The 11,981-nt window shown below is 41.4% G+C and overlaps 2 protein-coding genes across 2 annotated transcripts in view; one reads left to right on the forward strand and one right to left on the reverse strand.

The window, feature by feature from the left end:
- chek2 (checkpoint kinase 2) overlaps positions 1-7,461 on the reverse strand; it is a 36,955-nt gene extending 29,494 nt beyond the window's left edge. Inside the window, exons 1-4 of the mRNA XM_048555994.2 lie at positions 6,694-7,461; positions 3,319-3,443; positions 2,042-2,189; positions 388-478 (exon numbers count right to left, since the gene is read on the reverse strand). Coding sequence (XP_048411951.1) covers positions 388-478; positions 2,042-2,189; positions 3,319-3,443; positions 6,694-6,916 — 587 coding nt within the window. The 5' untranslated portion in view covers positions 6,917-7,461. The remainder of the gene's footprint in view (positions 1-387; positions 479-2,041; positions 2,190-3,318; positions 3,444-6,693) is intronic.
- A 479-nt stretch (positions 7,462-7,940) lies between these two features.
- The window catches only part of lrrc74b (leucine rich repeat containing 74B), a 43,400-nt gene continuing 39,359 nt past the window's right edge, over positions 7,941-11,981 (forward strand). Inside the window, 3 exon segments of the mRNA XM_059654939.1 lie at positions 7,941-8,044; positions 8,220-8,454; positions 11,566-11,719. Of these exon segments, the coding sequence (XP_059510922.1) occupies positions 8,230-8,454; positions 11,566-11,719 (379 nt within the window). The 5' untranslated portion in view covers positions 7,941-8,044; positions 8,220-8,229.

Here is an 11,981-nt window from a genome sequence, read left to right on the forward strand (position 1 = left end):
GTGCCTTCCGGGCTGACTTATCCCCTCCCTACCTCCCCACCTACACTCACCACTACTGGCTCCATCCCCCACCTTTTTAACTTGTCTGTCCTCTTCACTTATCCTCTCCTCTATCCATCTTAGATCCGCTTCCCCCTCTCTCTCTATTTATTTCAGAACCGTCTCCCCCTCCCCTATTTCTGAAGAAGGGTCTAGGCCCGAAACTTCAGCTTCTGTGCTCCTACAGTGCTGCTTGGCCTGCTGTGTTCATCCAGCTCTACACTTTGGTATCTTGGTCTCTTTTCCAGCTGGTTACTGTATGGTGTTTTTTTTCTAAACACTTATATAGCTGTTAGTAAGGCTATTACAACATCCTAAAGTCTGAAGGAAAAGGTAACTCATACTTACGAGCCAAGAGGTTTTGAAATGATGTATTTATCCCGGAACCCTTTTGGCAAGTTCAACTGGTCATCAGTTGTGAGGTCCGAAAAGACAAAAACTAGAAAGTAGCAACATAGAGTAAATTATCTGTATCTTTTAAAACACTGTTGTACAGAAACCCTTCATTTTTTAGCTAACTGACTTGTAACCAACTTAATTAAGAGCTGTCCCACATTCCAGCTTTGTTCAGTCTACAGTACAGCAATAAGACAGAGAATTCAACACGTGCCCAAAAGATAGATCTTGGAAAGACCATGTTGAATCACAGAGATTACAGTTGGTTTCCAATGATCTGGCAAAACACAGTTTTTTTTTGGGGGGGGTGTCAGATTATTGGTTACCTAGAAGTTAGAGTAGGTTTATAATTCCATCACTTTTCTTGGGCAATTAAGTTTGACTGAGACTCAGAAGTCTCCGACGTTTCCCACTTTGAAAGGACCTTTTACAGAGAATTCCACAAGTGTAGGAACTGCCATCATAAGTTTCAGTATCCTAAGCAGTTCCTATGGAGTCAGCCATGCTGAGGATTCAGGGTGGTGGCAAAGCACGACAAGAGTTGTGGAACTTCAAGAACTATCTATCCATCAAAATAGCTCAATCTAAGCTTTGATCTCTACTGTGGGATTTTTCCCCAGATTGTTAGGTGAAGGTACATATATTCTGAAAGTTCCACTCTGCAATTCTTGAACATCTGCATTCAAAAAAAAGCATAAGCACTAGTAGGGACATGTCTCTTAAGGAAGACATTGAAATCTTTTCAATCACGAAAGCACTAACTTGAATTCACGCATCCACTATTATGACTCAGCATGTTCCAAACTGTTTGACATCCAAACAAAATACTTTTGAGATAGTCACTTGCAAAGTAGACAAACACACCAGTTAATTCACATACAGATGAATGATCTCTTTTGAGGATGTTGGTTAAGGGACTAATGTAAAGCATAATGCTAAAAAACTTCCATGTTCTTTCTTTAAGAGATTCCCGGGAATATTTAAGTCCACAGGCCACAGAAGTGATTTTAGGAGTCACCAGAAGGCCTGCAAGCTAATTTTTGAAAGAGGTATTTTGAGTAATTTAATTGGGTCTACTTTTCAACTTTTTGATAGTTTCATTCAAAGCTGATAATCGACTTTAATTCTCATGTTTTAGCTTTTGGACCCACTTTCTGGCAAGTAAATTTGGTGCAAGTAATTTTTATGGTTTCTCAGTATCATTTCAGACCATCAGATGCACATGTGACAAGTTTGTTGATGTGACGAACCCCAAAAACTAAATTTGGAAAGGATTAAGCCCCAGAATGCTTAAATCAGGATATATTGATGTTTAAAATCAGCATCCAAATAGAATTATACAAAGATTAGCAACCCCTACATTTGACCAACCTGGTCTACAGGAGTAAATCAAAATTAGAGTTCTTTCAAGCTATGGGTGGAGAAAGTGACCCCAGACCATAAAATGCTTTTGAAGACAATAGCCATAAAGTAACATAAGAGTTCAAGCATAAACGTGTCAGTGATGGAAGATTTGAGGCAAATTTCTAAGTAAGCATTCAATCAGGTCCACTAAAGATGTGAACAAATTAGATCAAGTGTCAATATATTAAAAACACATTATTACCTTTGTGTAATTCATGATTAATTGCAATTTCTGCATTATTGCACAGTGGTAATCTTCGGTCTTTTCCAATTATCTGGCCATTCAGGAAGGTACCATTTGAACTGTGATCTTCAATAAACACTACAAACGTGCTTCCAGGACCCTTTTCCTAAAACAGACCAGGAAATAAACTTCAAAAAGGAATTCTATGCTTTCAATTTATTGAACTGGTTTGCTAAAATTGCTGCAAGTAGTACACTGACACCAAGTTTATACATGTTCTTTTGTATATGTGAGCTAAACTTACCGTAACTATGTGCTTCCACCCACTTAAAGTCAGTAAGTGACAAGTGCATTGGTTATTCTAGCTGATCCACAGCTAAGGTTTAAGGAATACAGATAGCACAGCAACAATCAAACCAAATGGGCAAAAAGTACTGCATTGCTTGATTTTTGAATTCTGTTTGGATTTTAAAAACACTCACTTCCAATTCACTACCTTGTAACACCATAAACTTTCAAATACAAATCACAAATAACATTCCCAATGATGTTAACTGAAACTGTTAAAAGTTCATCCTTTAAGAGAGACCTAAAAGGGGCATTCACCCAGGACACCAATCACTTTAAAGATTACAATTTCAGAATTTTAAACTGGACTGATATGGCTACACCAAACAGACTCATTTCATAAGCCATATGAAATGAGGCAAGCTGCATTTCAAGAAGTCTTAGTTTGGACTTCCACTGTATGACAAGATATTTCTCAAATGTCATGAAATATGGATAAGCAAATTAAAGTAGTAATTAAGAGAGCTAATTTTATAAATCTACACTGATGGCAATAAAAGAATTTCCAATACAACTAATAATTTAAGTAACACAAGTTTGTGACTTTTTTTTAAAAAAAGAAAGGAACTACTACCTTGGGCTTTAGGTGAGAAAATTGGCAGAAAATTAGCCCTGGGATGAGGTAGTCTCTGCTTCACTCTCAGCTTTCATAGTATTAGTTTTCCAAATAGCAATGGTTGCCAGCTTCTCCAGCTTGTAGGGCATCACAGCGATCACAATCAGGTTACTTATCGGTACGTGTGCTCAAACAAGCAAATATTTTAAACTGACAATCAAATCAATTTTGTCCTAAAATGAATCAATATTACGTTTCCCAGCTCTACATGCAGAATATGACTCAAAACAAAAGGTCATATGAACTGACATCCAGATTCTACTCAAACAAACTCAAAAGGAAACCTTCAATGTCTCATTATGCTCCTATCTACAGTGTTCTCATTGCTTACTCTGATAATTCTGCAATGTTTCTTGCTGTACGATTTGAAGTGCTCCTTCCTCTTCAACACTGGTTGATCGAAACAGTAGTGACACGATTTATCCCTCCCGAACCAGTACTCATTATTTAAGCAATCTGTGACAAAAAAAAAGACGTGGGTAGGTGGAAAAAAATTCATCTCTCAAATGTTCTGAAACCCCTTTCCACAATACGTACTTTCCTGGAGCCAACTAACACAAATCATCAAGATTCACGTAAATAAAAATCCTTTGTGTGAGAGACTATAGGATAAGTGTGCTCACAGAACCACACACTTAGACACACCCAATAAAAATCAGGAACAAAACAGAAATTGCTGGAGAAACGCTGGGAACATCTGTTGAGAACACAGAATTAGACTTTTGGGTCTAATGACCCTTCTTCAGAACCTTCAGTGTTTTCTCTCCACAGATGCTGCCAGACTTGCTGAGTTTTTCCAGCAATTTCTATTTTTGTTTCTGATTTCCAGCATCCATGATTCTTTGTTGTTTTTTTTTGCCAACTAAAAATCACATATGAACTGTCACCAGGTGAGATAAACTGGTCGGCCATGAGTTAATATTTCTCTACAAATATTCTTAAGTCGATATCAGGCCAAAGAGCTAGTGCTGAGATCATCTGATCTCAAGTTTCAAGCTGACAATGAAACAGCAGCTGTGACCAAGTATTTTTAAACGCACAAAATACAAACAGGAAACAAAGCACCAAAATATTTCACTTCAAAAGTATTACATACTTGCTCAAGTACACATGGCTTTTCTAAATCATCTTCAATAACTAAATAACTGACTCAAAAAAACCTTCATGTTTAACCAAATCAAAAAGGAGACAAGTTTAAAGAGAGCTATTTCAGGTGCCTCTCACTGTTCCAAAGTCGGCTGCTTCCTCAATTCCTAAAAAACAACATCAGGACATTTACTTGTGGACATAATTATTTGTTCTTTCCTTGCTCCCTCAACCTGACCAACAAGCAGAAACATGCAATTGAAACTTGGTCAAAAATTGACACTGCCTTATTGCCCTGTAGCATTTTGAAAAGAAAACAGAACTCAACAATAGGAAATGAATGTTGAAGGTCATGATCAGTGCTTTGAACCAGTTTATATCTAAAACAAGTTAATTTATTATCAAAAATATTTACACAATGTCAAAAACATTTACACGGCATTTCCAAAACTATTTATTGCTCCACGTTTCCATATCAACATTTTGATTCAACATAAAAATCGAGGAGCAATAGGCAATTCATGATCTTGTGTCTGCTCCGTCATTTTATACAATCATGGCTGATCTCATCATAGCAGGAAAGTGGAGTTGAGGCTGATTCCCCACAATTCTTCATACCTGTCTATCTCCTCTTTAAATTTACTCAATGTTCCAGCATCCACCATTCTGTGAAGTAGTGAATTCCATATGTTCATGACCCTTTGAGAGGAGTAATTTCACTTCGTCCATTTTAAATCTGCTACCCCTTATCCCAAAACCATGTTTTAGATAGCCACATGAGGAAACATCCTTTCTACAATTACTTTATCAATTCCCTTGAGCATCCTTTGTACCTCAATCAGACCAGCTGTCATCTCTAAACTCAAGAGAGGATAGATCTAAAGTGCTCAATCCCTTTTCATAAGATAAATCCCTCATCTGTGAAAATCAACCTAGTGAACCACCTCTGCAGTGCCTCCAATACAACTGCCTCCTCAAGCTAGGGGACCAAAATTGTGCATAACACTCCAGGGGCTGTCTCATCATGTTTTTTGTTCTGCCTATTCCTCCTTCCGTTATGCTTCATACTGTCTTTCCTTCCACAGCTCTATTCAAAATAATGGACAAAATTATAAATTACAAAAACTAACATTGCTACTTCAAGCTTCATTTTGCACTTGGAGGTTTATCCCATAGGATAAAAGGAACAACCGATTTATGGTAATACCTGAACAATGTTCCAAAATATTCATATTATTGCAGAAATTAGGGACTTGCAATGACTTTACCAGTTCCCTTCTTCCCTTTTCACTATTGAAAATTCAGAGCCAAGCATATGGCCCTTTCAGATGCTGACTGCTGAGCTGAACAAATACAGTTTGACATTTGTAATTTAAGACATCTAATTTTATTTTTCTCAACTCAGAACAAGTCGCTAGTTATCACTTTGATAAAGTTGCCATCGTGCCAACAGTAACACTGTCCACAGGTCTATGATATTTATAGCCACAACAAAATTCAATCCACAATTTATTCCACAGCTAACATTTCTTATCTAATCAAATTTCCTCCGTACCAACACAACCTCCTCCCCACGTCTTCATGCCATTTGCCCCTCGACCAATTTCAGTTTGTTACACTGTACAATGTGAAACCTCAAATTAAAATGGCTGAACGGAAATTGTGCCTATATACCTGTTTTGGGGTGCCAAATGGTAACTTAAATCACCAATATGGCTGAAAGAAAGTGCAGGGTGGTTAATGAGCTGGAAATGCAACACCCATCATACCGATCAAAGTTTGAACGCCCATACATTGGGCAGGTTACAAGCTTTTTGAATTTGAAATTCAACGGCCTGCTGACAATACTGACCCCTCCCACCCTTGCAAGAATGGCTACTCTTAGGCAAATCTTGAACAGGCAACATATTTGGCTTCAATTAACAAGAGAAGCTTTAAAAACAAATTTGTCTGAATGTAAACCCTTAGGATAGTACCATGTGACCTTCCACTGTAAGTGTACGTAGAAATTTTGTATATCGTTTTCATCACAAAGGAACCACTGCATCCTGCAGTTGTTTCTTTAATACTCGAAAGGTTTATTCTTAATAATTTAGTTAACATCAAAAATTAATAAAATATGAAGAACAGCCAAATAATAGAATCAGTATCAAGATCAGCTACAGTTTATGAGCAAGTACTGCAAAATTCAATTTGAACTTTCAGTTTAGAAACATCATTCTCATTTTATAAGGATTCATGGCAGTCTTCCTAACATGAGTGTTATTTGGCTGACTTTTACCCGTTATCTCTACACAAAAAGGTCGAATGAGAAAAAAATTGCAGGATACTCAGGTTCAAGTCTCACTTGTTTCAGAAGTATGTAAAAACAACATGTGAACAGGTTGATCAGATAATATCTAACTACCAGTCTGAACTTAGAAGCTTACCTAGGTACCTATTACCCAAAGAATTCTCCAGGTCTGCCGTTTTAAGCACTCAAATACGTAGTATAAATCAAACAGAAGCGATGCAGGCTGTTGCTATCCCTATAACGTGATATTTTTCAGAGTCAATTGCTATTCTTGGAGTTTCTTAGAATGAAACACAGTTCCACAAGTTTTGTTTTAAAACTACTCACCCAAGTTCCAAAATCCTTTCTCAAGCGCCCAGAGGCGTCCCCAAGGCTTAGGCAATTCCTCCACTTCTGGAATGGTAGCAAGATCCTGGGTAGGATTGGAATCCAGGATGACAGTGCCTGCTGAGGACAGGCTGCTCGATCCAGTGCCGCTGGTGGACGAGGCGGACTGGGACTGACTCTGGGACTGAGATTGGGATGTGCTGGTAACGCTCTCTTTCGACATGGTTAGCTTGGCACCAAACCAAGACGACTACAGCTCGACGAGGGAAGATGGGAATGAACCCCTCTCTGTAATTCTCGGCGACGTGGTAAACTAAAAGGTTTTAAACCCCACTTAAAAAAAACCACCAGTGGACATAAACTATGGAAGATTTTCGGTGAAGATAGTCATTGTTTATTGGGCAGAATTAAAAACGTTTGATGCTAAATCTCAACCCATTAGAACTCGGTGCTGAGTTTGCTCCCCATTTGCAAAACAAAAAAAAGAACTAATTGAATGGAATCAAACGTCAAGTGGGCACGTATAAAAGGTCCACCCGTGAGCAAAATGTGTAAATCCACATCAATTGCAGTAGATGAAAATAAGGGAAGGCTGACCAAGTTTCCAGAAACTGGCTTCCTCGAGGAAGCCAGGTCAGCCTCTGCTTAACCGCGTCAGGGCAACGTGGGCAATAAACGCTGCCGTTCCACAGTACCTAACACATAATAATCTTATTTCCTTTATAGATATAGAAAGAAATTTCACTTTAGAGCTATTTACATCCCTCCCACTCTCCCGCCCGAAACACTAACATGCCGCCACCGCGCCTTTGACTTTCACCTTTGACCTCCCTAACTGCTACCCATGGCGCGGGCAAAATATTTTTATCATTCTGCCAAATCTTTGCAGGTAGCTATAAGTCACCCCGACGCTTTAATTCTGAACCTTCCTTGAATTCGTAAAACCTCTCCTCATTTCCCGCCTCCCAAAAAAAGGTGGCTGCCGTCGCAAGGAATTCTGGGGGGGGGGGGGCGAGTGAGGAAGGGGAGGGCGGCGGTTGGGCTTTGGCCATTATATTTCAAAAAGATAACAACAGTTGTTTGGATTTGACTTCGTTCGAAGTCTTCGCTTCTGTGCTCGTTAAAAGGAAGTGGGAATAACTTTTAGAAAGGGAGAGTTTTGGGGGAAAGGGGGAGGTTGTTTTCGGTTGCCATGGCAACAAGGGAGCCCGCCTAACTCGCTGGCTCGCCTCAAGCCCCACCTCCGCGGCTCCCAATTGGTTGCGGGATCACGTGACGGTCAACAACCCGTGTCGCTACTGAATGCCTCAGATGCCAATCATTTCACGCAGGGGGCGGCTTTATTATTAAGGTAGGTTGAGGCGTCCTGGTGAAATTGCGACCCTCTCCCCCCTTTTTGGGGAATGAAGATGGAGAATCAGGAATGACAAACAATAACAGCAGCAACAATGTTCTTGTTATATGTTTGGAGGAAGAGTACGCTGTTTGACTTTCGGGAGTGACAGTCTTTTGGGTTCTGCCCTCAGGCTGAAAGCGATGGCGCTCACCGAGAAGTCGCTACCCAAGGAGGATACTGATGCTGAAGCCGCGACTGAGTCAGAGACCGAGACGGAGACGGAGACCGAGACGGAGAAGGGGGAGAAACTGGAAGGTCAGAAGGTTCGCGGAGCAGGCGTTTACCTACACCAACTCGGCGGTATCAGCAGCAAGCCCCCCAGCAGACCCCGCAACTCCTACAGCAGGGGCAGCGTCGACTCCAAAGTAGGTTCACGTATGTTTTTCTGCTTATCTCTGTGCGTGTCACGGCCTGTGCCAGCATTTATTGCCCGTCCCCCGAGTGGCCACGCGTATTTAAGAGCCAATCACGGGAGTACAGTCACAGATAAAATCCCCGCGTTTTACCAGATCACAGGGCTGTTCTGTCATTAGACAGGGGTGACTAGTGGCGGCTTCATCGGAGGGTCACCACGCCGCGGATGAGGGGAAGAGGTTGAGAAGGAGAGCCCTCCGTGGTAACCTCACGCTGTGGGGATTGCACTGCGTTGCAAACATGCTGTCCAGCTCGCTGAACCAAGTAAGTCTGACAGTTATGTTTGTGTATGGGAGATAATGGGAACTGCAGATGCTGGAGAATCCAAGATAACAAAGTGTGGAGCTGGATGAACACAGCAGGACAAGCAGCATCTCGGGAGCACAAAAGCTGACGTTTCGGGCCTAGACCCTTCATCAGAGAGGGGGATGGGGTGAGGGTTCTGGAATAAATCGGGAGAGAGGGGGAGGTGGACCTAAGATGGACAGAAAAGAAGATAGGTAGGGAGGGGATAGGTCAGTCCAGTCCTCCCTCACCCCTATCCCAGGCCCCAAGATGACTTTCCATATTAAGCAGAAGTTCACCTGCACATCTGCCAATGTGGTATACTATATCCATTGTACCCGGTGTGGCTACCTCTACATTGGGGACCGCTTTGCAGAACACCTCTGCTCGGTTCGCAATAAACAACTGTACCTCCTAGTCGCGAACCATTTCAACTCCCCCTCCCATTCTTTAGATGACATGTCCATCATGGGCCTCCTGCAATGCCACAAGGATGCCACCCGAAGGTTGCAAGAACAGCAACTCATATTCTGCTTGGGAACCCTGCAGCCCAATGGTACCAATGTGGACTTCACCAGCTTCAAAATCTCCCCTTCCCCCCCCCCCCCACTGCATCCCAAAACCAGCCCAGTTCGTCCCCTCTCCCCCCCCCCCCACCCCACCCCACCCCCCCCCCCCCCCCACTGCATCACACAACCAGCCCAGTCTGTCTCTGCCTCCCTAACTTGTTCTTCCTCTCACCCATCCCTTCCTCCCACCCCAAGCCGCACCTCCATTTCCTACCTGCGAACCTCATCCCACCTTCTTGACCTGTCTGTCTTCCCTGGACTGACCTATCCCCTCCCTATCTCTCCCCACCTATACTCTCCTGTCCACCTATCTTCTTTTCTGTCCATCTTCGGTCCGCCTCCCTCTCTCTCCCTATTTATTCCAGAACCCACTCCCCATCCCCCTCTCTGATGGGTCTAGGCCCGAAACATCAGCTTTTGTGCTCCTGAGATGATGCTTGGCCTGCTGTTTTCATCCAGCTTCACATTTTATTATCTTATGTTTGTGTATGGGCTGTGGGTGTGGCTGGCTATGTCAGCGTTTACTGTAGGTCTAGAGTCACAGGTTAACCAGGCCAGTTAGAGATAAAAGATTTCCCTTTTTGAAATACATCATTTTAACTAAATGGTTTTTTTAATAGCCTTCAACGGTTTGGCCAACACTTTGGTTCAAATTTCCCCCCTCTGCCGTAGTGGGAATTGATCCCTTGTCACCAGAAAGTTAACTTGGTGTTCGAGATTATTAATCCAGTGATACTAACACTCCACTCACGTGTGAAGAAAGCATTTGAATTTGTATAGCGGAGTCCTTGCATGTCCACAAGAAACACTTGTTTTATAACTGTCACAATTGCAGATTTTATTTAGAAAAAAGTTTTGAGTTGATCACAAGGAAACTAGTCTAAGCTTAACTTTCAAAAGGGAATAATTTCCATTGCTAACTCATGCTTTTCACAATCGCTGGCTATTCCCAAGAACTAGCAGCTAATGGAGCAGTTTTTGAAGTCCCTGTTGTAATGTAGGGAATGTGGCAGTCAAATTGCTCATGGGAAACTCCCTCAGACAGCAGCAACATTAATGCTGGAATTTTTTGTTTTTGGAACACTTATGTGAGGTAAAGAATAACAATTGACCAGGACACTGACAAAACCATTCCCTCCCTTCTTCGAATGGTTCCGGGAAATGATTCAACAATGCTTCAGTTTGTCCATTTGTTAAAGTACAGCATTAGCACCCAGGTCTGGTTTGAATTATTGGATGAACAGCATATTGAAAATATTGCTTATGGGTTCAATTGCTCAACAGAATAGTTGTTTGACATTTGTAGCTCATCACATACAATTGCTTTCACGTTGCTAAAAGAAGGCACAGTTAGAGCAGAGATAGTGGGAGAATCTGAGATAACAAGGTGTAGAGCTGGATGAACACAGCAGGCCAAGCGACATCAGAGAAGCGGGAAAGCAGACATTTCGGGTCTGGACCCTTCTTCAGAAAAGCCAGAGCACTTTGTCTTGCGCTCATCAGGACTAGGAAGTAAAAAAAACAGATTTGAAAAATGTGCATCCTAGTCCTGTGAGTGCAAGATGTATAGCCTCAACTTCTTGCTCAAAGGAGACCATGTTCTAAGCTCTATACTACCAGAGCTTTATGATTACTTTACTCAGTATTATTGTCAATACAAAACTGTAACTACTTTCATTTTGTAAAACTCTCTCAAATGCTTGAATTTGCAACCCATCTTTGTAAGGGCCTTATGTACATTGGTATTACCAGGATTGTCCACAGTTCAAACAAATACTGAACCTGAGCTTTATGCAACTGTAACATAACTTGCAGTATTTGTCTTTCAACCTGTGTGGGTTTCATTAATAACACTACCTGCCAAAGCCTACGATAGAGGTTTGAAAACAAACGATACCCACATGGATGCCAAAATCCTGTACCCTAACAAAGAATCAATATCTTCATGAGCCTTCCTTTTTACTGGGCAACTGGCATGTTTCCTTCCACTAGCTGCTCACATTGATCAAAACCAAATGACAATCTTGCTATATAGTCTATCTTTGTCAGGTTTTCAAGTGAATTTGCTGTAGAATTATTCACTTATGGTTATCCTTCTATCAATTGTGATGGGACATTTAATAGGTCTGATTTGCTAGGGTTTTTTCCAATATCTGAGGAGAGTGTAGACTAGTTGATGCAATTTCATTTCAAATTTAAACTTTACAGACAGTTACTCGCATGCAAAGCAGTTTTCAGGCAAAGGAACAGAAAGACGAAATATGCGTATATGAGGCACCCATCCGCAAAAGATCTGGATTATTTGAGGACATTTCTGATGATGAAATGCTAAGTGATGAAGGACTTGACGAAGATCTGGATGGTAAGAAAAACCAGCAATGCCACTGGATTAATATTAAAGCCCAAAATACATTCCAAACAATGGGAGGCACAGGTTGTAGACTTGGTCACTGAGCTGGTGTGTTTGATGGCAGACGTTTCGTCACTCTGCTAAGTAACATCAGTGCGCCTCTAGTGAAACATTGGTGCTCTGCCCCACTTGTTGTTTATATACCTCTGTTTATTGGGGTGATTGACATCACTTCTGGTTTCGTTTTTCAGTGGTTTGCATATTGGGCCCAGTT

This window comes from Stegostoma tigrinum, chromosome 26 (assembly GCF_030684315.1).
Source record: "Stegostoma tigrinum isolate sSteTig4 chromosome 26, sSteTig4.hap1, whole genome shotgun sequence".
Classification (NCBI taxonomy): Eukaryota; Metazoa; Chordata; class Chondrichthyes; order Orectolobiformes; family Stegostomatidae; genus Stegostoma; species Stegostoma tigrinum.